This window comes from Pongo abelii, chromosome 6 (assembly GCF_028885655.2).
Source record: "Pongo abelii isolate AG06213 chromosome 6, NHGRI_mPonAbe1-v2.0_pri, whole genome shotgun sequence".
Lineage (NCBI taxonomy): Eukaryota > Metazoa > Chordata > Mammalia > Primates > Hominidae > Pongo > Pongo abelii.
In genome coordinates this window covers 10,615,336-10,637,139 of record NC_071991.2, presented here as the reverse complement: position 1 = coordinate 10,637,139, position 21,804 = coordinate 10,615,336, and the positions used below count along the sequence as shown (strand labels likewise).

At 51.1% G+C, this 21,804-nt stretch overlaps 5 protein-coding genes across 5 annotated transcripts; all 5 read right to left on the bottom strand.

Moving 5' to 3' along the window:
- Window positions 1-286: 286 nt before the first annotated feature.
- On the bottom strand, window positions 287-2,298 carry LOC129060561 (mucin-3B-like; the record flags this gene model as incomplete). The annotated part of the gene is made up of 4 exons (XM_063725817.1): window positions 287-710; window positions 812-965; window positions 1,257-1,960; window positions 2,114-2,298. Coding segments are annotated over 4 exons (1,467 nt in total), but the record flags the coding sequence as incomplete, so codon positions are not given.
- A 3,265-nt stretch (window positions 2,299-5,563) lies between these two features.
- On the bottom strand, window positions 5,564-7,143 carry LOC129060560 (mucin-3B-like). The gene is made up of 2 exons (XM_054560114.1): window positions 5,754-7,143; window positions 5,564-5,664 (listed from the first exon to the last, which is right to left on the bottom strand). Exons 1-2 carry the CDS (start codon window positions 7,141-7,143, stop codon window positions 5,564-5,566), a joined length of 1,491 nt encoding a protein of 496 aa, XP_054416089.1.
- A 790-nt stretch (window positions 7,144-7,933) lies between these two features.
- LOC129060559 (mucin-3B-like) lies at window positions 7,934-10,851 on the bottom strand. The gene is made up of 4 exons (XM_054560113.1): window positions 10,842-10,851; window positions 10,536-10,638; window positions 8,555-10,447; window positions 7,934-8,000 (listed from the first exon to the last, which is right to left on the bottom strand). Exons 1-4 carry the CDS (start codon window positions 10,849-10,851, stop codon window positions 7,934-7,936), a joined length of 2,073 nt encoding a protein of 690 aa, XP_054416088.1.
- Window positions 10,852-12,642: 1,791 nt separating this feature from the next.
- LOC129060558 (mucin-3B-like) lies at window positions 12,643-14,706 on the bottom strand (the record flags this gene model as incomplete). The annotated part of the gene is made up of 3 exons (XM_054560112.1): window positions 12,643-12,845; window positions 13,494-14,251; window positions 14,537-14,706. Coding segments are annotated over 3 exons (1,131 nt in total), but the record flags the coding sequence as incomplete, so codon positions are not given.
- A 2,768-nt stretch (window positions 14,707-17,474) lies between these two features.
- Window positions 17,475-20,826, bottom strand: LOC129060557 (mucin-3A-like). The gene is made up of 6 exons (XM_054560111.1): window positions 20,763-20,826; window positions 19,482-20,276; window positions 19,121-19,238; window positions 18,695-18,967; window positions 17,592-17,734; window positions 17,475-17,488 (listed from the first exon to the last, which is right to left on the bottom strand). Exons 1-6 carry the CDS (start codon window positions 20,824-20,826, stop codon window positions 17,475-17,477), a joined length of 1,407 nt encoding a protein of 468 aa, XP_054416086.1.
- Between the last annotated feature and the right edge of the window lie 978 nt (window positions 20,827-21,804).

Genomic DNA, 21,804 nt, shown 5'->3' with positions numbered 1-21,804 from the left:
GCTGGCAATCACAGAAGTGAACCTGGGAGTCCTGTGTGATATGGTCTCAGTGTTTGTGATTGAAGAAGGGAAGCTGTGAGTACTGTGTGAGACGATCTCAGTGGTGGCGATTGAGGAAGTGAAGCTGGGCATACTGTGTGAGGTGTTGTCAGTGGTGGTGATTGAAGAAGTGAAGCTGGTAGTACCGTGGGATGTGGACTCGGTGATGGTGATTAAGGAAGTGAAGCTGGGAGTACTGTGTGAGGTGGTCCTGGTTGTAGTGATCGAAAAAGTCAAGTTGGGAGTACTATGGGATGTGGTCTCGATGGTGGTGAACAAGGAAGTGAAGCTGGGAGTACTGTGTGATGCGGTCTTGGTGCTGGTGATCGAAAAAGTGAAGGGGGGAGTACTGTGTGAGGTGCTCTCGGTGGTTGTGATCGAAGAAGTGAAAATGGGAGTACTGCGTGAGGTGATCCCTGTGGTGGCAATCACAGAAGTGAAGCTCGGAGGATTCTGTGAGGTAGATTTGGTGATGGTGATCAAAGAAGTTAAGCTGGGAGTACTGTGGGATGTGGTCCCGGTGGCGGTGATCAAAGGACAGAAGCTGGGAGTACTGCGTGAGATGGCCTCGGTGCTGGTGATCGATGAAGTGAAGCTGGGAGTACTGTGTGAGTTGCTCTCGGTGGTGGTGATCGAAGAAGTGAAAATGGGAGTACTGTGTGAGGTGATCCCTGTGGTGGCGATCACAGAAGTGAAGCTTGGAGGACTGTGTGGGGTGGACTCAGTGGTGGTAATTGAAGAAGTGAAGCTGGCAATACTGTGGGATGTGGACCCAGCGATGGTGATCAAAGAAGTGAAGCTGGGAGAACTCTGTGAGGTTGTCTCCGTGGTGGTGATTGAAGAAGTGAAGCTGGGAGTACTGTGTGAGGTGCTCTCAGTAGTGGCGATCGAAGAAGTGAAAATGGGAGTACTGTGTGAGGTGATCCCTGTGGTGGCGATCACAGAAGTGAAGCTTGGAGGGCCCTGTGAAGTGGACTCAGTGGTGGTGATCAAAGAAGTGAAGCTAGGATTACTGTGTGAGGGGGTCTCGGTGGTGTTGATCAAAGAAGTGAAGCTGGGAGGAGTGTGTGAGGTGGTCTCGGTGGTGGTGATGGGAAATGTGAAGCCTGGAGGACTGTGTGAGGTAGTCTCAGCAGTGGCGATCGAAGAATTGAAGCTGTGAGCACTGTGTGAGGTGGTCTCTGTGGTGGTGATCACAGAAGTGAAGCTCAGAGGACTGTGTGAGGCGGACTCGGTGGTGGTGATCCAAGAAGTGAAGCTGGGAGGACTGTGTGAGGGGGTTTCGGTGGTAGTGATTGAAGAAGTGAACCTGGGACGACTGTGTGGGGTGGTCTCAGTGGTGGGGATCGAAAACGTGAAGCCTGGAGGACTGCGTGAGGTGGTCTCGGTGGTGGTGATCAAAGAAGTGAAGCTGGGAGTACTGTGTGAGGTGGTCTTTCTGGTGGTGATTGAAGAAGTGAAGATGGGAGGACTGTGTGACCTGGTCTCAGTGGTGGTGATGGCAGAAGTCAAGCTGGGATTACTGTGGGATGTGGTCTCGGTGGTGGTGATCAAAGAAGTGAAGCTGGGAACAGTGTGTGAGGGTGTCTCCCTGGTGGCGATTGAAGAAGTGTAGCTGGGAGGGCTGTGGGATGTCCTCTCCGTGGTGATGATTGAAGAAGTGATGCTGTGAGTACCGTGTGAGGTGGTCTCAGTGGTGGTGATTGAAGAAGTGAAGCTGGCAGTACTGTGGAATGTGGACCCAGTGATGGTGATCAAAGAAGTGAAGCTGGGAGAACTCTGTGAGGTTGTCTCCGTGGTGGTGATTGAAGAAGTGAAGCTGGGAGTACTGTGTGAGGTGATCTCGGTGGTGGCAGTCGAAGAAGTGAAGCCGGGAGTATTGTGTGATGTGGTCTCGGTGGTGGCAATCGAAGAAGTGAAGCTGGCAGTACTTTGTGAGGTTGTCTCGGTGGTGGTGATTGAAGAACTTAAGCCAAGGGTACTGTGTGAGCTGGTCCGGGTGGTGGTGATCAGAGAAGTCAAATTGGGAGTGCTGTGTGAGGTGGTCTTGGTGCTGGCAATCACAGAAGTGAACCTGGGAGTCCTGTGTGATATGGTCTCAGTGTTTGTGATTGAAGAAGGGAAGCTGTGAGTACTGTGTGAGATGATCTCAGTGGTGGCAATTGAGGAAGTGAAGCTGGGCATACTGTGTGAGGTGTTGTCAGTGGTGGTGATTGAAGAAGTGAAGCTGGTAGTACTGTGGGATGTGGACTCGGTGATGGTGATTAAGGAAGTGAAGCTGGGAGTACTGTGTGAGGTGGTCCTGGTTGTAGTGATCGAAAAAGTCAAGCTGGGAGTACTATGGGATGTGGTCTCGATGGTGGTGAACAAGGAAGTGAAGCTGGGAGTACTGTGTGATGCGGTCTTGGTGCTGGTGATCAAAAAAGTGAAGGTGGGAGTAATGTGTGAGGTGCTTTCGGTGGTTGTGATTGAAGAAGTGAAAATGGGAGTACTGCGTGAGGTGATCCCTGTGGTGGCAATCGCAGAAGTGAAGCTCGGAGGATTCTGTGAGGTAGACTTGGTGATGGTGATCAAAGAAGTTAAGCTGGGAGTACTGTGGGATGTGGTCTCTGTGGCGGTGATCAAAGGACTGAAGCTGGGAGTACTGTGTGAGATGGCCTCGGTGCTGGTGATCGATGAAGTGAAGCTGGGAGTACTGTGTGAGGTGCTCTCGGTGGTGGCGATCGAAGAAGTGAAAATGGGAGTACTGTGTGAGGTGATCCCTGTGGTGGCGATCACAGAAGTGAAGCCCAGAGGACTTTGTGAGGTGGACTTGGTGGTGGTGATCAAAGAAGTGAAGCTGGGAATACTGTGTGAGTGGGTCTCAATGGTAGTGATCGAAGAAGTGAAGCTGGGAGGGCTGTGTGAGGTGGTCTCAGTGGTGGGGATCAAAAAAGTGAAGCCTGCAGGATTGTGTGAGGTGGCCTTGGTGGTAGTGATAGAAGAAGTGAAGATGGGAGTACTTTGTGAGGTGGTCTTTGTGGTGGCAATCACAGAAGTGGAGCCTGGAAGACTGTGTGAGGTGGGCTCGGCGGTGGTGATGAAAGAAGTGAAGCTGGGATTACTATGTGAGGGGTTTTCGGTGGTAGCAATTGAAGAAGTGAAGCTGGGAGGACTGTGTGAGGTGGTCTCAGTGGTGGGGATCAAAAAAGTGAAGCCTGGAATACTGCGTGTGGTGGTCTCAGTGGTGGTGATCAAAGATGTGAAGCTGGGAGTACTGTGTGAGGTGGTCTCTGTGGTGGTGATCAAAGAAGTGAAGATGGGAGGACTGTGTGACCTGGTCTCAGTGGTGGTGATGGCAGAAGTCAAGCTGGGATTACTGTGAGATGTACTCTCGGTGGTGGTGATTGTAGAAGTGAAGCTGGGAGTAGTGTGTGAGGGTGTCTCAGTGGTGGCAATCGAAGAAGTGTAGCTGGGAGTGCTGCGTGAAATTATCTTGGTGGTTGTGATTGAAGAAGTGATGCTGGAAGTACTGTGTGATATGGTCTCAGTGGTGTTTATTGAAGAAGTGAAGCTGATAGTACTGTGTGAGCTGGTGTCAGTGGTGGCAATGGAAGAAGTGAAGCCAGGAGTATTGTGTGACTTGGTCTCAGTGGTGGCAATCGAAGAAGTGAAGCCAGCAGTACTGTGTGAGGTTGTCTCAGTGGTGGCAGTCGAAGAACTTAAGCCGAGGGTACTGTGTGAGCTGGTCCCGGTGGTGGTGATCAGAGATGTCAAACTGGGAGTACTCTGTGAAGTGATCTTGGTGCTGGCAATCGCAGAAGTGAACCTGGGAGTACTGTGTGAGGTGGTCTTGGTGATGGCGATCGCAGAGGTGAATCTGGGAGGACTGGTTGAGGTGGTCTTGGAGGTGGCAATCGATGAAGAGAAGCCAGGAGGACTATGTGAAGGGGTCTCAGTGGTGGTGCTTGAGGAAGTGAAGCTGGGAGGACTGTGTGAGGTGGTCTCCCTGGTGGTGATCGAAGAAGCAAAGCCTGGAATACTGTGTGACATGCTGTCAGTGGTGGTGATGGCAGAATTCAAGCTGGGAGTACTGTGTGATATGGTCTCAGTGGTCGTGATTGAAAAAGGGAAGCTGGGAGTACTGTGTGAGGGTGTCTCGGTGGTGGCCATCGAAGAAGTGTAGTTGGGAGTACTATGTGAGATGATCTCAGTGGTGGCGATCAAAGAAGTGAAGCTGGGCATACTGTGTGAGGTGGTCTCAGTGGTGGTGATTGAAGAAGTGAGGCTGGTAGTACTGTGGGATGTGGACTCAGTGATGGTGATTAAAGAAGTGAAGCTGGGAGTACTGTGTGAGGTGGTCCCTGTTGCAGTGATTGAAGAAGTCAAGCTGGGAGTACTGTGGGATGTGGTCTCGGTGCTGGTGATCGAAGAAGTGAAGCTGGAAGTACTGTGGGATGCAGTCTCCGTGGTGGTGATTGAAGAAGTCAAGGTGGAAGTATTGTGGGATGTGGTTTCAGTGGTGGTGATCGAAGAAGTGAAAATGGGAGTACTGTGTGAGATGATCCCTGTGGCGGTGATCACAGAAGTGAAGCTCGGAGGATTGTATGGGGTGTACTTAGTGGTGGTGATCAAAGAACTTAAGCTGGAAGAACTCTGTGAGGTTGTCTCCATGGTGGTGATCAAAGAACTGAAGCTGGGAGTACTGTGTGAGATGGTCTCGGTGCTGGTGATCGATGAAGTGAAGCTGGGAGTACTGTGTGAGGTGCTCTCAGTGGTGGCAACTAAAGAAGTGAAAATGGGAGTACCGTGTGAGGTGTTCCCTGTGGTGGTGATCTCAGAAGTGAAGCTTGGAGGATTGTGTGTGGTGGACTTGGTGGTGGTGATCAAAGAAGTTAAGCTGGGAGTACTGTGTGAGGAGCTCTCAGTGGTCTTCTTGGTGGTGATTGAAGAAGTCAAGCTGGACGTACTGTGTGAGGTGGTCTCGGTGGTAGTGATTGAAGAAGTGAAGCCTGGAGGACTGTGTGAGGTGGTCTCAGTGGTGGGGATTGAAGAAGTGAACCCTGGAGGACTGTATGAGGTAGTCTTGGTGTTGGTGATCGAAGAAGTGAAGCTGGGAGAACTGTGTGATGTGGTCTGTGTGGTGGTGATCAAAGAAGTGAAGCCTGGAATACTGTGTGATATGGTCTCAGTATTGGTGATCGCAGATGTCAAGCTGGTAGTACTATGTGATAGGGTCTCAGTGGTGGTGATCAAAGAAGTGAAGCTGGGAGTACTGTGTGAGGTGATCTCGGTGGTGGTGATCGGAGAAGTCAAGCTGGGAGTACTGTGTGATATAGTCTCGGTGCTGGCGATCACAGAAGTGAACCTGAGAGTACTGTGTGAGGTGGTCTCAGTGGTGGCGATCGATGAACTGAGGCAGGGAGTACTGTGTGAGATGATTTTGGTGATGGCGATCAATGAAGTGAAACTGTGAGTACTGTGGGAGAGGGTCTCGGTGGTGGCGATTGAAGAAGTGAAGCTGGGAATACTGTGTGAAGTGGCTTCAGTGCTGATGATCGAAGAAGTGAAGCTGGGAGGACTCTGTGCGGTTGTCTTGGTTGTAGTGATCAAAGAAGTCAAGCTGGGAGTACTGTGGGATGTGGTCTCAATGGTGGTGATCAAAGAAGTGAAGCTGGGAGAACTGTGGGATGCGGTCTCGGTGCTGGTGATCAAAGAAGTGAAGCTGGGAGTACTGTTTGATATGGTCTTAGTGGTGGTGATCAAAGAGCTGAAGCTGGGAGTACTGTGTGTTGTGGTCTCAGTGGCAGTGATCAAAGAACTGAAGCTGGGAGTACTATGTGAGATGGTCTTGATGCTGGTGATCGATGAAGTGAAGCTGGGAGTACTGTGTGAGGTGCTCTCGGTGGTGGTGATGGAAGAAGTGAAGATGGGAGTACTGTGTGAGGTGGTCTCTGTGGTGGCACTCACAGAAGTGAAGCTCAGAGGACTGTGTGAGGTGGACTTGGTGGTGGTGATCAAACAAGTGAAGTTGGGAGTACTGTATGAGGTGGTCTCAGTAGTGGTTATCAAAGAAGTGAAGCTAGGGGTACTGTGTGAGGTCGTCTCGGTGGTGGTGTTTGAAGAAGTGAAGCTGGGAGTACTGCGTGAGGTGGTCTTGGTGGTGGTGGTTGAAGAAGTGAAGTTGGGAGTACTCTGTGACGTGGTCTGGGTGTTTGTGATTGAAGAAGGGAAGTTGGGAGTATGGTGTGAGGTGGTCTCAGTGGTGGTGATGGAAGAATTGAAGCTGGGATTACTGTAGGATATGGACTCGGTGATGGTGATTGAAGAAGTGAAGCCGGGAGTACTGTGTGATGTAGTCTCAGTGGTGGTGATCGAAGAAGTCAAGCTGGGAGTACTGTGGGATGTGGTCTCGGTGCTGGTGATCGAAGAAGTCAAGCTGGGGGTACTATGGGATGTGGTCTCAGTGGTGGTGATCAAAGAAGTGAAGCTGGGAGTACTGTGTGAGGTGGTCTCGGTGGTGGTCATTGAAGAAGTCAAGCTGGCAGTACTGTTGGAGGTGATCTCGGTGGTGGTGATGGAAGAAGTGAAGATGGCAGTACTGGCGGATGTGGACTCAGTGGCGATCGAAGAAGTGAAGCTGGGAGTACTGTGTGAGGTGGTCTCGGTGTTGGTGATTGCAGAAGTGTAGCTGGGAGTAGTCCGTGGGGTGACCTCGGTGGTGGCAATCAGAGAAGTGAAGCTGGGAGTACTCTGTGAGGTGGTCTCGGTGTTGGCAATCAAAGAACTGAAGCTAGGAGCACTGTGTGAGTTGGTCTCGGAGGTGGCGATCACAGAATTGAAGCTGGGAATATGGTGTGAGGTGGTCTCCGTGGCAGCGGTTGAAGTGAACCTGGGAGTACTGTGTGAGGTGGTCTCGGTGGGGGTGATCGAAAAAGTGAAACCTTGAATACTGTTTGAGGTGGTCTTGGTGGTAGTGATAGCAGAAGTCAAGCTGGGAGTACTGTGTGGTATGGTCTTGTTTGTAGTGATATAAGAAGTGAAGCTGGGAGTACTGTGTGGTATGGACTCCATGGTAATGATAGAAGAAGTGAAGCTGGGAGTACTCTGTGAGGTGTTCTTCATGGTGGCAATCGAAAAAGTGTAGCTGGGACTATTGTGTGAGGTGGTCTCGGTGGTGGTGATTGAAGAAGTGACACTGGGAGAACTGTGTGAGCTGGTCTTGGTGATGATCGAGGAAGTGAAGATGGGAGTACTGTGTGAGGTGGTCTTGGTGTTGGTGATCGAAAAAGTGAAGCTGGAAGTCCTACGTGAGGTGGTCTCAGCAGTAGTAATTGAGGAAGTGAAGCTGGGAGTACTGTGTGAGGGGGTCTCGGTTGTGGTAATTGAAGAAGTGAAGCTGGGACTACGGTGTGAGGTGGTTTCAGTGCTGGTGATTGAAGATGTGAAGCTGGGAGTACCGTGTGAGGGGGTCTCCATGCTGGCGACTGAGGAAGTGAACCTGGGAGTACTGTGGAATGTGGTCGCAGTTGTGCTGATTGAAGTAGTGATGCTGGGAGTATTGTGTGAGGTGGTCTCAGTGGTGGTGATTGAAGAAGTGAAGCTGGGAGTACTGTGTGAGGTGGCCTTGGTGGTGGCGATTGAAGAAGTGAAGCTGGGAGTACTGTGTGAGGCGGTTTCAGTGGTAGTGATTGAAGAAGTGAATCTGGGAGTACTGTGTAAGTTCGTCTCAGTGGTGGTGATTGAAGAATTGAAGCTGGTAGTACTGTGGGATGTGGACTTAGTGATAGTGATTAAAGAAGGGAAGCTGGGACTACTGTATGAGGTGGTCTCAGCTGTGGTGATGGAAGAAGTCAAGCTGGGAGTACTCTGAGATGTGGTCCTGGTCATGGTGATCAAACTGAAGCTAGGAGTACTATGGGATGTGGTCTCGGTGGTGGCGATCGAAGAAGTGAAAATGGGAGTACTGTGTGAGGTGATCCCTGTGGTGGCGATCACAGAAGTGAAGCTTGGAGGACTCTGTGAGGTGGACTCAGTGGTGGTGATCAAAGAAGTGAAGCTGAGATTAATATGTGAGGGGGTCTCGGTGGTAGTGATCAAAGAAGTGAAGCTGGGAGGAGTGTGTGAGGTGGTCTCGGTAGTGGTGATGGGAAATGTGAAGCCTGGAGGACTGTGTGAGTTAGTCTCAGCAGTAGCGATCGAAGAATTGAAGCTGTGAGCACTGCGTGAGGTGGTCTCTGTGGCGGTGATCACCGAAGTGAAGCTCAGAGGACGGTGTGAGGTGGACTCGGTGGTAGCGATGAAAGAAGTGAAGCTGGGAGGACTGTGTGAGGGGGTTTCGGTGGTAGTGATTGAAGAAGTGAAGCTGGGAGGACTGTGTGAGGTGGTCTCAGTGGTGGGGATCAAAAAAGTGGAGCCTGGAGGACTACGTGAGGTGGTCTCGATGGTGGTGATCAAAGAAGTGAACCTGGGATTACCGTGTGAGGTGGTCTCTGTGGTGGTGATCAAAGAAGTGAAGATGGGAGGACCGTGTGACCTGGTCTCAGTGGTGGTGATGGCAAAAGTCAAGCTGGGATTACTGTGGGTTGTGCTCTCTGTGGTGGTGATTGAAGAAGTGAAGCTAGGAAAGGTGTGTGAGGGTGTCTCAGTGGTGGCGATCAAAGAAGTGTAGCTGGGAGTGCTGTGGGATGTCCTCTCGGTGGTGGTGATTGAAGAAGTGATGCTGGGAGTACTGTGTGAGGTGGTCTCAGTGGTGGTGATTGAAGAAGTGAAGCTGGCAGTACTGTGGGATGTGGACCCAGTGATGGTGATCAAAGAACTGAAGCTGGGAGAACTCTGTGAGGTTGTCTCCGTGGTGGTAATTGAAGAAGTGAAGCTGGGAGTACTGTGTGAGGTGTTCTCAGTGGTGGCAATCGAAGAAGTGAAGCTGGGAGTACTGTGTGAGGTGGTCTCTGTGGTGGTGATCACAGAAGTGAAGCTCAGAGGACTGTGTGAGGCGGACTCGGTGGTGGTGATCAAAGAAGTGAAGATGGGAGGACTGTGTGACCTGGTCTCAGTGGTGGTGATGGCAGAAGTCAAGCTGGGATTACTGTGGGATGTCCTCTCGGCGGTGGTGATTGAAGAAGTGATGCTGGGAGTACTGTGTGAGGTGGTCTCAGTGGTGGTGATTGAAGAAGTGAAGCTGGCAATACTGTGGGATGTGGACCCAGCGATGGTGATCAAAGAAGTGAAGCTGGGAGAACTCTGTGAGGTTGTCTCCGTGGTGGTGATTGAAGAAGTGAAGCTGGGAGTACTGTGTGAGGTGCTCTCGGTAGTGGCGATCGAAGAAGTGAAAATGGGAGTACTGTGTGAGATGATCCCTGTGGTGGCGATCACAGAAGTGAAGCTTGGAGGGCCCTGTGAAGTGGACTCAGTGGTGGTGATCAAAGAAGTGAAGCTGGGATTCCTGTGTGAGGGAGTCTCGGTGGTGTTGATCAAAGAAGTGAAGCTGGGAGGAGTGTGTGAGGTGGTCTTGGTGGTGGTGATGGGAAACGTGAAGCCTGGAGGACTGTGTGAGGTAGTCTCAGCAGTGGCGATCGAAGAATTGAAGCTGTGAGCACTGTGTGAGGTGGTCTCTGTGGTGGTGCTCACAGAAGTGAAGCTCAGAGGACTGTGTGAGGCGGACTCGGTGGTGGTGATCCAAGAAGTGAAGCTGGGAATACTGTGTGAGGGGGTTTCGGTGGTAGTGATTGAAGAAGTGAACCTGGGACGACTGTGTGAGGTGGTCTCGGTAGTGGGGATCGAAAACGTGAAGCCTGGAGGACTGCGTGAGGTGGTCTCGGTGGTGGTGATCAAAGAAGTGAAGCTGGGAGTACTGTGTGAGGTGGTCTTTCTGGTGGTGATCGAAGAAGTGAAGATGGGAGGACTGTGTGACCTGGTCTCAGTGGTGGTGATGGCAGAAGTCAAGCTGGGATTACTGTGGGATGTGCTCTCGGTGGTGGTGATCAAAGAAGTGAAGCTGGGAACAGTGTGTGAGGGTGTCTCCCTGGTGGCGATTGAAGAAGTGTAGCTGGGAGTGCTGTGGGATGTCCTCTCCGTGGTGATGATTGAAGAAGTGATGCTGTGACTACCGTGTGAGGTGGTCTCAGTGGTGGTGATTGAAGAAGTGAAGCTGGCAGTACTGTGGAATGTGGACCCAGTGATAGTGATCAAAGAAGTGAAGCTGGGAGAACTCTGTGAGGTTGTCTCCGTGGTGGTGATTGAAGAAGTGAAGCTGGGAGTACTGTGTGAGGTGATCTCGGTGGTGGCAGTCGAAGAAGTGAAGCCGGGGATATTGTGTGATGTGGTCTCGGTGGTGGCAATCGAAGAAGTGAAGCTGGCAGTACTTTGTGAGGTTGTCTCGGTGGTGGTGATTGAAGAACTTAAGCCAAGGGTACTGTGTGAGCTGGTCCTGGTGGTGGTGATCAGAGAAGTCAAATTGGGAGTGCTGTGTGAGGTGGTCTTGGTGCTGGCAATCACAGAAGTGAACCTGGGAGTACTGTGCGAGGTGGTCTTTGTGGTGGCGATTGCCAAGGTGAATCTGGGAGGGCTGGTTGAGGTGGTCTTGGAGGTGGCAATCGAAGAAGAGAAGCCGGGAGTACTCTGTGAAGGGGTCTCAGTGGTGGTGCTTGAAGAAGTGAAGCTGGGAGGTCTGTGTGAGGTGGTCTCGGTGCTGGTGATCAAAGAAGTGAAGCTGGAAGGACTGTGTGAGGTGGTCTCGGTGGTGGTGATCAAAGAAGTGAACCTGGGAGGAAGGTGTGAGGTAGTCTCGGTGGTGGTGATTGAAGAAATGAAGCCTGGAATACTGTGTGACATGGTCTCAGTGGTGGTGATTGCAGAAGTCAAGCTGGGAGTCCTGTGTGATGTGGTCTCAGTGTTCGTGATTGAAGAAGGGAAGCTGGGAAAACTGTGTGAGGTGATCTCGGTGGTGGCGATCAAAGAAGTGAAGCTGGGAGTATTGTGTGACGTGGTCTCGGTGGTGGCAATCGAAGAAGTGAAGCTGGCAGTACTTTGTGAGGTTGTCTCAGTGGTGGCAGTCGAAGAACTTAAGCCAAGGGTACTGTGTGAGCTGGTCCCGGTGGTGGTGATGGGAGAAGTCAAACTGGGAGTGCTGTGTGAGGTGGTCTTGGTGCTGGCAATCACAGAAGTGAACCTGGGAGTCCTGTGTGATATGGTCTCAGTGTTTGTGATTGAAGAAGGGAAGCTGTGAGTACTGTGTGAGACGATCTCAGTGGTGGCGATTGAGGAAGTGAAGCTGGGCATACTGTGTGAGGTGTTGTCAGTGGTGGTGATTGAGGAAGTGAAGCTGGTAGTACCGTGGGATGTGGACTCGGTGATGGTGATTAAGGAAGTGAAGCTGAGAGTACTGTGTGAGGTGGTCCTGGTTGTAGTGGTCGAAAAAGTCAAGTTGGGAGTAGTATGGGATGTGGTCTCGATGGTGGTGAACAAGGAAGTGAAGCTGGGAGTACTGTGTGATGCGGTCTTGGTGCTGGTGATCGAAAAAGTGAAGGGGGGAGTACTGTGTGAGGTGCTCTCGGTGGTTGTGATCGAAGAAGTGAAAATGGGAGTACGGCGTGAGGTGATCCCTGTGGTGGCAATCACAGAAGTGAAGCTCGGAGGATTCTGTGAGGTAGATTTGGTGATGGTGATCAAAGAAGTTAAGCTGGGAGTACTGTGGGATGTGGTCTCAGTGGCGGTGATCAAAGGACTGAAGTTGGGAGTACTGCGTGAGATGGCCTCGGTGCTGGTGATCAATGAAGTGAAGCTGGGAGTACTGTGTGAGGTGCTCTCGGTGGTGGCGATCGAAGAAGTGAAAATGGGAGTACTGTGTGAGGTGATCCCTGTGGTGGCGATCACAGAAGTGAAGCTTGGAGGACTGTGTGAGGTGGACTCAGTGGTGGTGATCAAAGAAGTGAAGCTGAGATTAATATGTGAGGGGGTCTCGGTGGTAGTGATCAAAGAAGTGAAGCTGGGAGGAGTGTGTGAGGTGGTCTTGGTAGTGGTGATGGGAAATGTGAAGCCTGGAGGACTGTGTGAGTTAGTCTCAGCAGTAGCGATCGAAGAATTGAAGCTGTGAGCACTGCGTGAGGTGGTCTCTGTGGTGGTGATCACCGAAGTGAAGCTCAGAGGACTGTGTGAGGTGGACTCGGTGGTAGCGATGAAAGAAGTGAAGCTGGGAGGACTGTGTGAGGGGGTTTCGGTGGTAGTGATTGAAGAAGTGAAGCTGGGAGGACTGTGTGAGGTGGTCTCAGTGGTGGGGATCAAAAAAGTGGAGCCTGGAGGACTACGTGAGGTGGTCTCGATGGTGGTGATCAAAGAAGTGAACCTGGGATTACCGTGTGAGGTGGTCTCTGTGGTGGTGATCAAAGAAGTGAAGATGGGAGGACCGTGTGACCTGGTCTCAGTGGTGGTGATGGCAAAAGTCAAGCTGGGATTACTGTGGGTTGTGCTCTCTGTGGTGGTGATTGAAGAAGTGAAGCTAGGAAAGGTGTGTGAGGGTGTCTCAGTGGTGGCGATCAAAGAAGTGTAGCTGGGAGTGCTGTGGGATGTCCTCTCGGTGGTGGTGATTGAAGAAGTGATGCTGGGAGTACTGTGTGAGGTGGTCTCAGTGGTGGTGATTGAAGAAGTGAAGCTGGCAGTACTGTGGGATGTGGACCCAGTGATGGTGATCAAAGAACTGAAGCTGGGAGAACTCTGTGAGGTTGTCTCCGTGGTGGTAATTGAAGAAGTGAAGCTGGGAGTACTGTGTGAGGTGTTCTCAGTGGTGGCAATCGAAGAAGTGAAGCTGGGAGTACTGTGTGAGGTGGTCTCTGTGGTGGTGATCACAGAAGTGAAGCTCAGAGGACTGTGTGAGGCGGACTCGGTGGTGGTGATCAAAGAAGTGAAGATGGGAGGACTGTGTGACCTGGTCTCAGTGGTGGTGATGGCAGAAGTCAAGCTGGGATTACTGTGGGATGTCCTCTCGGCGGTGGTGATTGAAGAAGTGATGCTGGGAGTACTGTGTGAGGTGGTCTCAGTGGTGGTGATTGAAGAAGTGAAGCTGGCAATACTGTGGGATGTGGACCCAGCGATGGTGATCAAAGAAGTGAAGCTGGGAGAACTCTGTGAGGTTGTCTCCGTGGTGGTGATTGAAGAAGTGAAAATGGGAGTACTGTGTGAGGTGATCCCTGTGGTGGCGATCACAGAAGTGAAGCTTGGAGGGCCCTGTGAAGTGGACTCAGTGGTGGTGATCAAAGAAGTGAAGCTGGGATTCCTGTGTGAGGGAGTCTCGGTGGTGTTGATCAAAGAAGTGAAGCTGGGAGGAGTGTGTGAGGTGGTCTTGGTGGTGGTGATGGGAAACGTGAAGCCTGGAGGACTGTGTGAGGTAGTCTCAGCAGTGGCGATCGAAAAATTGAAGCTGTGAGCACTGTGTGAGGTGGTCTCTGTGGTGGTGATCACAGAAGTGAAGCTCAGAGGACTGTGTGAGGCGGACTCGGTGGTGGTGATCCAAGAAGTGAAGCTGGGAGTACTGTGTGAAGGGGTTTCGGTGGTAGTGATTGAAGAAGTGAACCTGGGACGACTGTGTGAGGTGGTCTCGGTAGTGGGGATCGAAAACGTGAAGCCTGGAGGACTGCGTGAGGTGGTCTCGGTGGTGGTGATCAAAGAAGTGAAGCTGGGAGTACTGTGTGAGGTGGTTTTTCTGGTGGTGATCGAAGAAGTGAAGATGGGAGGACTGTGTGACCTGGTCTCAGTGGCGGTGATGGCAGAAGTCAAGCTGGGATTACTGTGGGATGTGGTCTCGGTGGTGGTGATCAAAGAAGTGAAGCTGGGAACAGTGTGTGAGGGTGTCTCCCTGGTGGCGATTGAAGAAGTGTAGCTGGGAGGGCTGTGGGATGTCCTCTCCGTGGTGATGATTGAAGAAGTGATGCTGTGAGTACCGTGTGAGGTGGTCTCAGTGGTCTCAGTGGTGGTGATTGAAGAAGTGAAGCTGGCAGTACTGTGGAATGTGGACCCAGTGATGGTGATCAAAGAAGTGAAGCTGGGAGAACTCTGTGAGGTTGTCTCCGTGGTGGTGATTGAAGAAGTGAAGCTGGGAGTACTGTGTGAGGTGATTTCGGTGGTGGCAGTCGAAGAAGTGAAGCCGGGAGTATTGTGTGATGTGGTCTCGGTGGTGGCAATCGAAGAAGTGAAGCTGGCAGTACTTTGTGAGGTTGTCTCGGTGGTGGTGATTGAAGAACTTAAGCCAAGGGTACTGTGTGAGCTGGTCCGGGTGGTGGTGATCAGAGAAGTCAAATTGGGAGTGCTGTGTGAGGTGGTCTTGGTGCTGGCAATCACAGAAGTGAACCTGGGAGTCCTGTGTGATATGGTCTCAGTGTTTGTGATTGAAGAAGGGAAGCTGTGAGTACTGTGTGAGATGATCTCAGTGGTGGCGATTGAGGAAGTGAAGCTGGGCATACTGTGTGAGATGTTGTCAGTGGTGGTGATTGAAGAAGTGAAGCTGGTAGTACTTTGGGATGTGGACTCGGTGATGGTGATTAAGGAAGTGAAGCTGGGAGTACTGTGTGAGGTGGTCCTGGTTGTAGTGATCGAAAAAGTCAAGCTGGGAGTACTATGGGATGTGGTCTCGATGGTGGTGAACAAGGAAGTGAAGCTGGGAGTACTGTGTGATGCGGTCTTGGTGCTGGTGATCAAAAAAGTGAAGGTGGGAGTAATGTGTGAGGTGCTTTCGGTGGTTGTGATTGAAGAAGTGAAAATGGGAGTACTGCGTGAGGTGATCCCTGTGGTGGCAATCGCAGAAGTGAAGCTCGGAGGATTCTGTGAGGTAGACTTGGTGATGGTGATCAAAGAAGTTAAGCTGGGAGTACTGTGGGATGTGGTCTCAGTGGCGGTGATCAAATGACTGAAGCTGGGAGTACTGTGTGAGATGGCCTCGGTGCTGGTGATCGATGAAGTGAAGCTGGGAGTACTGTGTGAGGTGCTCTCGGTGGTGGCGATCGAAGAAGTGAAAATGGGAGTACTGTGTGAGGTGATCCCTGTGGTGGCGATCACAGAAGTGAAGCCCAGAGGACTTTGTGAGGTGGACTTGGTGGTGGTGATCAAAGAAGTGAAGCTGGGAATACTGTGTGAGTGGGTCTCAATGGTAGTGATCGAAGAAGTGAAGCTGGGAGGGCTGTGAGAGGTGGTCTCAGTGGTGGGGATCAAAAAAGTGAAGCCTGCAGGATTGTGTGAGGTGGCCTCGGTGGTAGTGATAGAAGAAGTGAAGATGGGAGTACTTTGTGAGGTGGTCTTTGTGGTGGCAATCACAGAAGTGGAGCCTGGAAGACTGTGTGAGGTGGGCTCGGCGGTGGTGATGAAAGAAGTGAAGCTGGGATTACTATGTGAGGGGTTTTCGGTGGTAGCGATTGAAGAAGTGAAGCTGGGAGGACTGTGTGAGGTGGTCTCAGTGGTGGGGATCAAAAAAGTGAAGCCTGGAATACTGCGTGTGGTGGTCTCAGTGGTGGTGATCAAAGATGTGAAGCTGGGAGTACTGTGTGAGGTGGTCTCTGTGGTGGTGATCAAAGAAGTGAAGATGGGAGGACTGTGTGACCTGGTCTCAGTGGTGGTGATGGCAGAAGTCAAGCTGGGATTACTGTGAGATGTACTCTCGGTGGTGGTGATCGTAGAAGTGAAGCTGGGAGTAGTGTGTGAGGGTGTCTCAGTGGTGGCAATCGAAGAAGTGTAGCTGGGAGTGCTGCGTGAAATTATCTTGGTGGTTGTGATTGAAGAAGTGATGCTGGAAGTACTGTGTGATATGGTCTCAGTGGTGTTTATTGAAGAAGTGAAGCTGATAGTACTGTGTGAGCTGGTGTCAGTGGTGGCAATGGAAGAAGTGAAGCCAGGAGTATTGTGTGACTTGGTCTCAGTGGTGGCAATCGAAGAAGTGAAGCCAGCAGTACTGTGTGAGGTTGTCTCAGTGGTGGCAGTCGAAGAACTTAAGCCGAGGGTACTGTGTGAGCTGGTCCCGGTGGTGGTGATCAGAGATGTCAAACTGGGAGTACTCTGTGAAGTGATCTTGGTGCTGGCAATCGCAGAAGTGAACCTGGGAGTACTGTGTGAGGTGGTCTTGGTGATGGCGATCGCAGAGGTGAATCTGGGAGGACTGGTTGAGGTGGTCTTGGAGGTGGCAATCGATGAAGAGAAGCCAGGAGGACTATGTGAAGGGGTCTCAGTGGTGGTGCTTGAGGAAGTGAAGCTGGGAGGACTGTGTGAGGTGGTCTCGCTGGTGGTGATCGAAGAAGCAAAGCCTGGAATACTGTGTGACATACTGTCAGTGGTGGTGATGGCAGAATTCAAGCTGGGAGTACTGTGTGATATGGTCTCAGTGGTCGTGATTGAAAAAGGGGAGCTGGGAGTACTGTGTGAGGGTGTCTCGGTGGTGGCCATCGAAGAAGTGTAGCTGGGAGTACTATGTGAGATGATCTCAGTGGTGGCGATCAAAGAAGTGAAGCTGGGCATACTGTGTGAGGTGGTCTCAGTGGTGGTGATTGAAGAAGTGAAGCTGGTAGTACTGTGGGATGTGGACTCAGTGATGGTGATTAAAGAAGTGAAGCTGGGAGTACTGTGTGAGGTGGTCCCTGTTGCAGTGATTGAAGAAGTCAAGCTGGGAGTACTGTGGGATGTGGTCTCGGTGCTGGTGATCGAAGAAGTGAAGCTGGAAGTACTGTGGGATGCAGTCTCCGTGGTGGTGATTGAAGAAGTCAAGGTGGAAGTATTGTGGGATGTGGTTTCAGTGGTGGTGATCGAAGAAGTGAAAATGGGAATACTGTGTGAGATGATCCCTGTGGCGGTGATCACAGAAGTGAAGCTCGGAGGATTGTATGGGGTGTACTTAGTGGTGGTGATCAAAGAACTTAAGCTGGAAGAACTCTGTGAGGTTGTCTCCATGGTGGTGATCAAAGAACTGAAGCTGGGAGTACTGTGTGAGACGGTCTCGATGCTGGTGATCGATGAAGTGAAGCTGGGAGTACTGTGTGAGGTGCTCGCGGTGGTGGCAATTAAGGAAGTGAAAATGGGAGTACTGTGTGAGGTGTTCCCTGTGGTGGTGATCTCAGAAGTGAAGCTTGGAGGATTGTGTGTGGTGGACTTGGTGGCGGTGATCAAAGAAGTTAAGCTGGGAGTACTGTGTGAGGAGCTCTCAGTGGTCTTCTTGGTGGTGATTGAAGAAGTCAAGCTGGACGTACTGTGTGAGGTGGTCTCGGTGGTAGTGATTGAAGAAGTGAAGCCTGGAGGACTGTGTGAGGTGGTCTCAGTGGTGGGGATTGAAGAAGTGAACCCTGGAGGACTGTATGAGGTAGTCTTGGTGTTGGTGATCGAAGAAGTGAAGCTGGGAGAACTGTGTGATGTGGTCTGTGTGGTGGTGATCAAAGAAGTGAAGCCTGGAATACTGTGTGATATGATCTCAGTATTGGTGATCGCAGAAGTCAAGCTGGTAGTACTATGTGATAGGGTCTCAGTGGTGGTGATCAAGGAAGTGAAGCTGGGAGTACTGTGTGAGGTGATCTCGGTGGTGGTGATCGGAGAAGTCAAGCTGGGAGTACTGTGTGATATAGTCTCGGTGCTGGCAATCGAAGAAGTCAAGCTGGGGGTACTATGGGATGTGGTCTCAGTGGTGGTGATCAAAGAAGTGAAGCTGGGAGTACTGTGTGAGGTGGTCTCGGTGGTGGTCATTGAAGAAGTCAAGCTGGCAGTACTGTTGGAGGTGATCTCGGTGGTGGTGATGGAAGAAGTGAAGATGGCAGTACTGGCGGATGTGGACTCAGTGGCGATCGAAGAAGTGAAGCTGGGAGTACTGTGTGAGGTGGTCTCGGTGTTGGTGATTGCAGAAGTGTAGCTGGGAGTACTCCATGAGGTGGTCTCGGTGGTGGCAATCAGAGAAGTGAAGCTGGGAGTACTCTGTGAGGTGGTCTCGGTGTTGGCGATCAAAGAACTGAAGCTAGGAGCACTGTGTGAGTTGGTCTCGGAGGTGGCGATCACAGAATTGAAGCTGGGAGTATGGTGTGAGGTGGTCTCCATGGCAGCAGTTGAAGTGAACCTGGGAGTACTGTGTGAGGTGGTCTCGGTGGGGGTGATCGAAAAAGTGAAACCTTGAATACTGTTTGAGGTGGTCTTGGTGGTTGTTATAGCAGAAGTCAAGCTGAGAGTACTGTGTGGTATGGTCTTGTTTGTAGTGATATAAGAAGTGAAGCTGGGAGTACTGTGTGGTATGGTCTCCATGGTAATGATAGAAGAAGTGAAGCTGGGAGTACTCTGTGAGGTGTTCTTCATGGTGGCAATCGAAAAAGTGTAGCTGGGAGTATTGTGTGAGGTGGTCTCGGTGGTGGTGATTGAAGAAGTGACACTGGGAGAACTGTGTGAGCTGGTCTTGGTGATGATCGAGGAAGTGAAGATGGGAGTACTGTGTGAGGTGGTCTTGGTGTTGGTGATCGAAAAAGTGAAGCTGGAAGTCCTACGTGAGGTGGTCTCAGCAGTAGTAATTGAGGAAGTGAAGCTGGGAGTACTGTGTGAGGGGGTCTCGGTTGTGGTAATTGAAGAAGTGAAGCTGGGACTACGGTGTGAGGTGGTTTCAGTGCTGGTAATTGAAGATGTGAAGCTGGGAGTACCGTGTGAGGGGGTCTCCATGGTGGCGACTGAGGAAGTGAACCTGGGAGTATTGTGGAATGTGGTCGCGGTTGTGCTGATTGAAGTAGTGATGCTGGGAGTATTGTGTGAGGCGGTCTCAGTGGTGGTGATTGAAGAAGTGAAGCTGGGAGTACTGTGTGAGGTGGCCTTGGTGGTGGTGATTGAAGAAGTGAAGCTGGGAGTACTGTGTGAGGCGGTTTCAGTGGTAGTGATTGAAGAAGTGAATCTGGGAGTACTGTGTAAGTTCGTCTCAGTGGTGGTGATTGAAGAACTGAAGCTGGTAGTACTGTGGGATGTGGACTTAGTGATAGTGATTAAAGAAGGGAAGCTGGGACTACTGTATGAGGTGGTCTCAGCTGTGGTGATGGAAGAAGTCAAGCTGGGAGTACTCTGAGATGTGGTCCTGGTCATGGTGATCAAAGAACTGAAGCTAGGAGTACTATGGGATGTGGTCTCAGTGGTGGTGATCAAAGAAGTGAAGCTGGGAGTACTGTGTGAGGTGGTCTTGGTGGTGTTGATCAATGAAGTGAAGCTGGGAGTACTGTGTGAGGTGGTCTCTGTGGTGGCGGTTGGAGAAGTGAAGCTGGTAGTACTGTGTGAAGTGGTCTCTGTGATGGCAATAGAAGTGAAACTGGGGGTACTGTGTGAGGTAGTCTCGGTGGTAACGATCAAAGAAGTGATACTGGGAGTACTGTGTGAGGTGGTCTCAGTGGTGGCGATCGAGGAAGTGAAGCTGAGAATATTGTGTGAGGTGGTCTTGGTGATGGTGATCGAAGAAGTGAAGCTTGGAGTACTATGTGAAGTGGTGTTGATCGAACAAGTGAAGCTTGGAGTACTGTGTGAGGTGGTCTCCCTGGTGGCGATCGGAGAAGTGAAGCTGGGAGTACTGTGTGAGGTGGTCTTGGTGGTGGCCATTGAAGAAGTGAAGCTGGGAGTACTGTGTGAGGTGGTCTCAGTGGTAGTGATCGAAGAAGTCAAGCTGGGAGTACTATGTGTGGTGATCTTGGTCGTGGTGATCGAAGAAGTGAAGCTGGGAGTACTGTTTGAGTTGGTCTCCCTGGTGGCAATCGAAGAAGTGAAGCTGGAAGTACTGTGTGAGGTAGTCTCCCTGGTGGCGATTGAAGAACTGAATCTGGGAGTACTGTGTGAGGTGGTCTTGGTGGTGGTGATTGAAGAAGTGAAGCTGGGAGTACTGTGTGAGGTGGTCTCGAGGGTGGCGATTGAAGAAGTGAAGCTGGGAGAACTGTGTGAGGAGGTCTCGGTGGTGGCGATCGGAGACGTGAAGCTGGGAGTACGGTGTGAGGTGGTCTTCGTGGTGGTGATCAGAGAAGTGAAACTAGGAGAACTGTGTGAGGTGGTCTCGGTGGTGTCGATCCGAGAAGTGAAGCTGGGAGTATTGTGTGAAGTGGTCTCGATGGTGGTGATCACAGAAGTGAAGCTGGGAGTACTGTGTGAGGTGGTCTTGGTGGTCTTGGTTACCAAGTTTGTTCTCGGAACTGTGGCTGTTATTGTGGTTGGGAGAGAGGAAGAGGTGGGTCGGAGAGAGGTCACAGTGGACAGTGGACCTGTCACACTGGTGGAATAGGTGATTCTGTTTGTGGAATCTGTGAGAGCACTAGTAAGAGAAGTAGGGTAGGTAGTCTCAGATGTAGGTGTAGAACTGGTGTCAGAATTGGAGAATGTGGTCACCAAGGTAGATAGAGGGGTGGTGTTTGTGGTACCACTGGCAATCGCTTCTGTACTTGGGACAGTCGTAGAAGATGAAACGCTACTGGTGAATGATGGTAACATATTAGTGGCTGTGGGCAGAGGGGCGGTAGTTGTCATAAAAGTCACTGTATATGTGGAAGTGACTGAAGAAGTGATTGGGGGAGTAGAACTCACTGCTGTTTTGAAAGATCCTGTGGAAATGTCAGGGGTAGGAGTCAATGTGGTGGTCTCAGGGGATGTGGCTGTTGAACTGGTGAATGTAGTCTGACCTGTGCCTGTAGTTGCTACAGTGGATGAAGGTGTTTCCATCGTTGTAAATGTTGTGAATGAGGTGATGGTTGTGGGTGACGGGGTGGATTCAGCTGTCATGTGGAGTGTACCGGTGATGGCTGGAGGTGAGGAGATACTCTCGGTGTGAGTGGTCCCTACACTGCTGGCAGACATGGAAGAGGAAAATGAATACGTCACTGGAAAGCTCGTCAGGAGGGAAGTTGTCTGAATGCCCTCAGTACTTGTGATAGTTGGTCTCTCACTGGGAGTGGTGGCAGAGGTCATGCTGACAAGTGAAGAAGTTTCTGTATTCTGCATGCTGGAGGAAGATGGGATGTCACTTGTGGACATTGCTGATGTACTAGAAACAGCAAATATTGAGGAGAGGTCTGTTGTAGTCAAGGATTCAGTAGAGCCCACAGAAGAGTGGGAGATAGTTGTTGGTGTTGTCAAAGGGATGTCGGTACTCAGAGAAGATGGGGTCATGCTTGTGGAAGTCACTATGATATCTGAGGTAGGCGAAGCTGAGGAGATGGCAGTCGTGGTTGTACTGATTGTGGAGTAGATGGTTGAAGAAGTGAAACTGGGAATACTGTGGGAGGTGGACTCAGGGGTGGTGGTTACCAAGGTTGTGGTAGGAGTCGTGGCTGTTTCTATGGTTAGGAGAGAGGAATATGTGGGTGGGAGAGACGTCTCAGTGAACAAAGTACCTGTCATACCTGTGGAGTAGGTGATGTCGGTCGTGGAGTCTGTGACTGTGCTAGTGGGAGAAGTATGGTAGGTGGTCTCAGATTTAGGTGTAGACCTGGTGATGGTAGTGGGAAGTGTGGTCACCAAGGTAGATAGAGGGGTGGTGTTGGTGGTATGACTGGTGATTCTTTCTGTGCTCTGGACAGGTGTAGAATATAAAATGCTACTGGTGAGTGATGATAACGTATAAGTAGAAGTCATGGCTGTTGTGAGAGATTCTGTAGAAATGTCAGTTGTAGGAATCAGTGTGGTGGTCTCAGGGAATGTGGCTGTAGAGCTGGGGAAGGTGGCCTGCCCTGTGCCTGTAGTTGCTACAGATGTTGAAGGTGGTTCCATAGTTGCGGATGTGGTGAATGAGGTGGTGATAGTGGGTGACAGTGTGGATTCAGCTGCTGTGTGGAG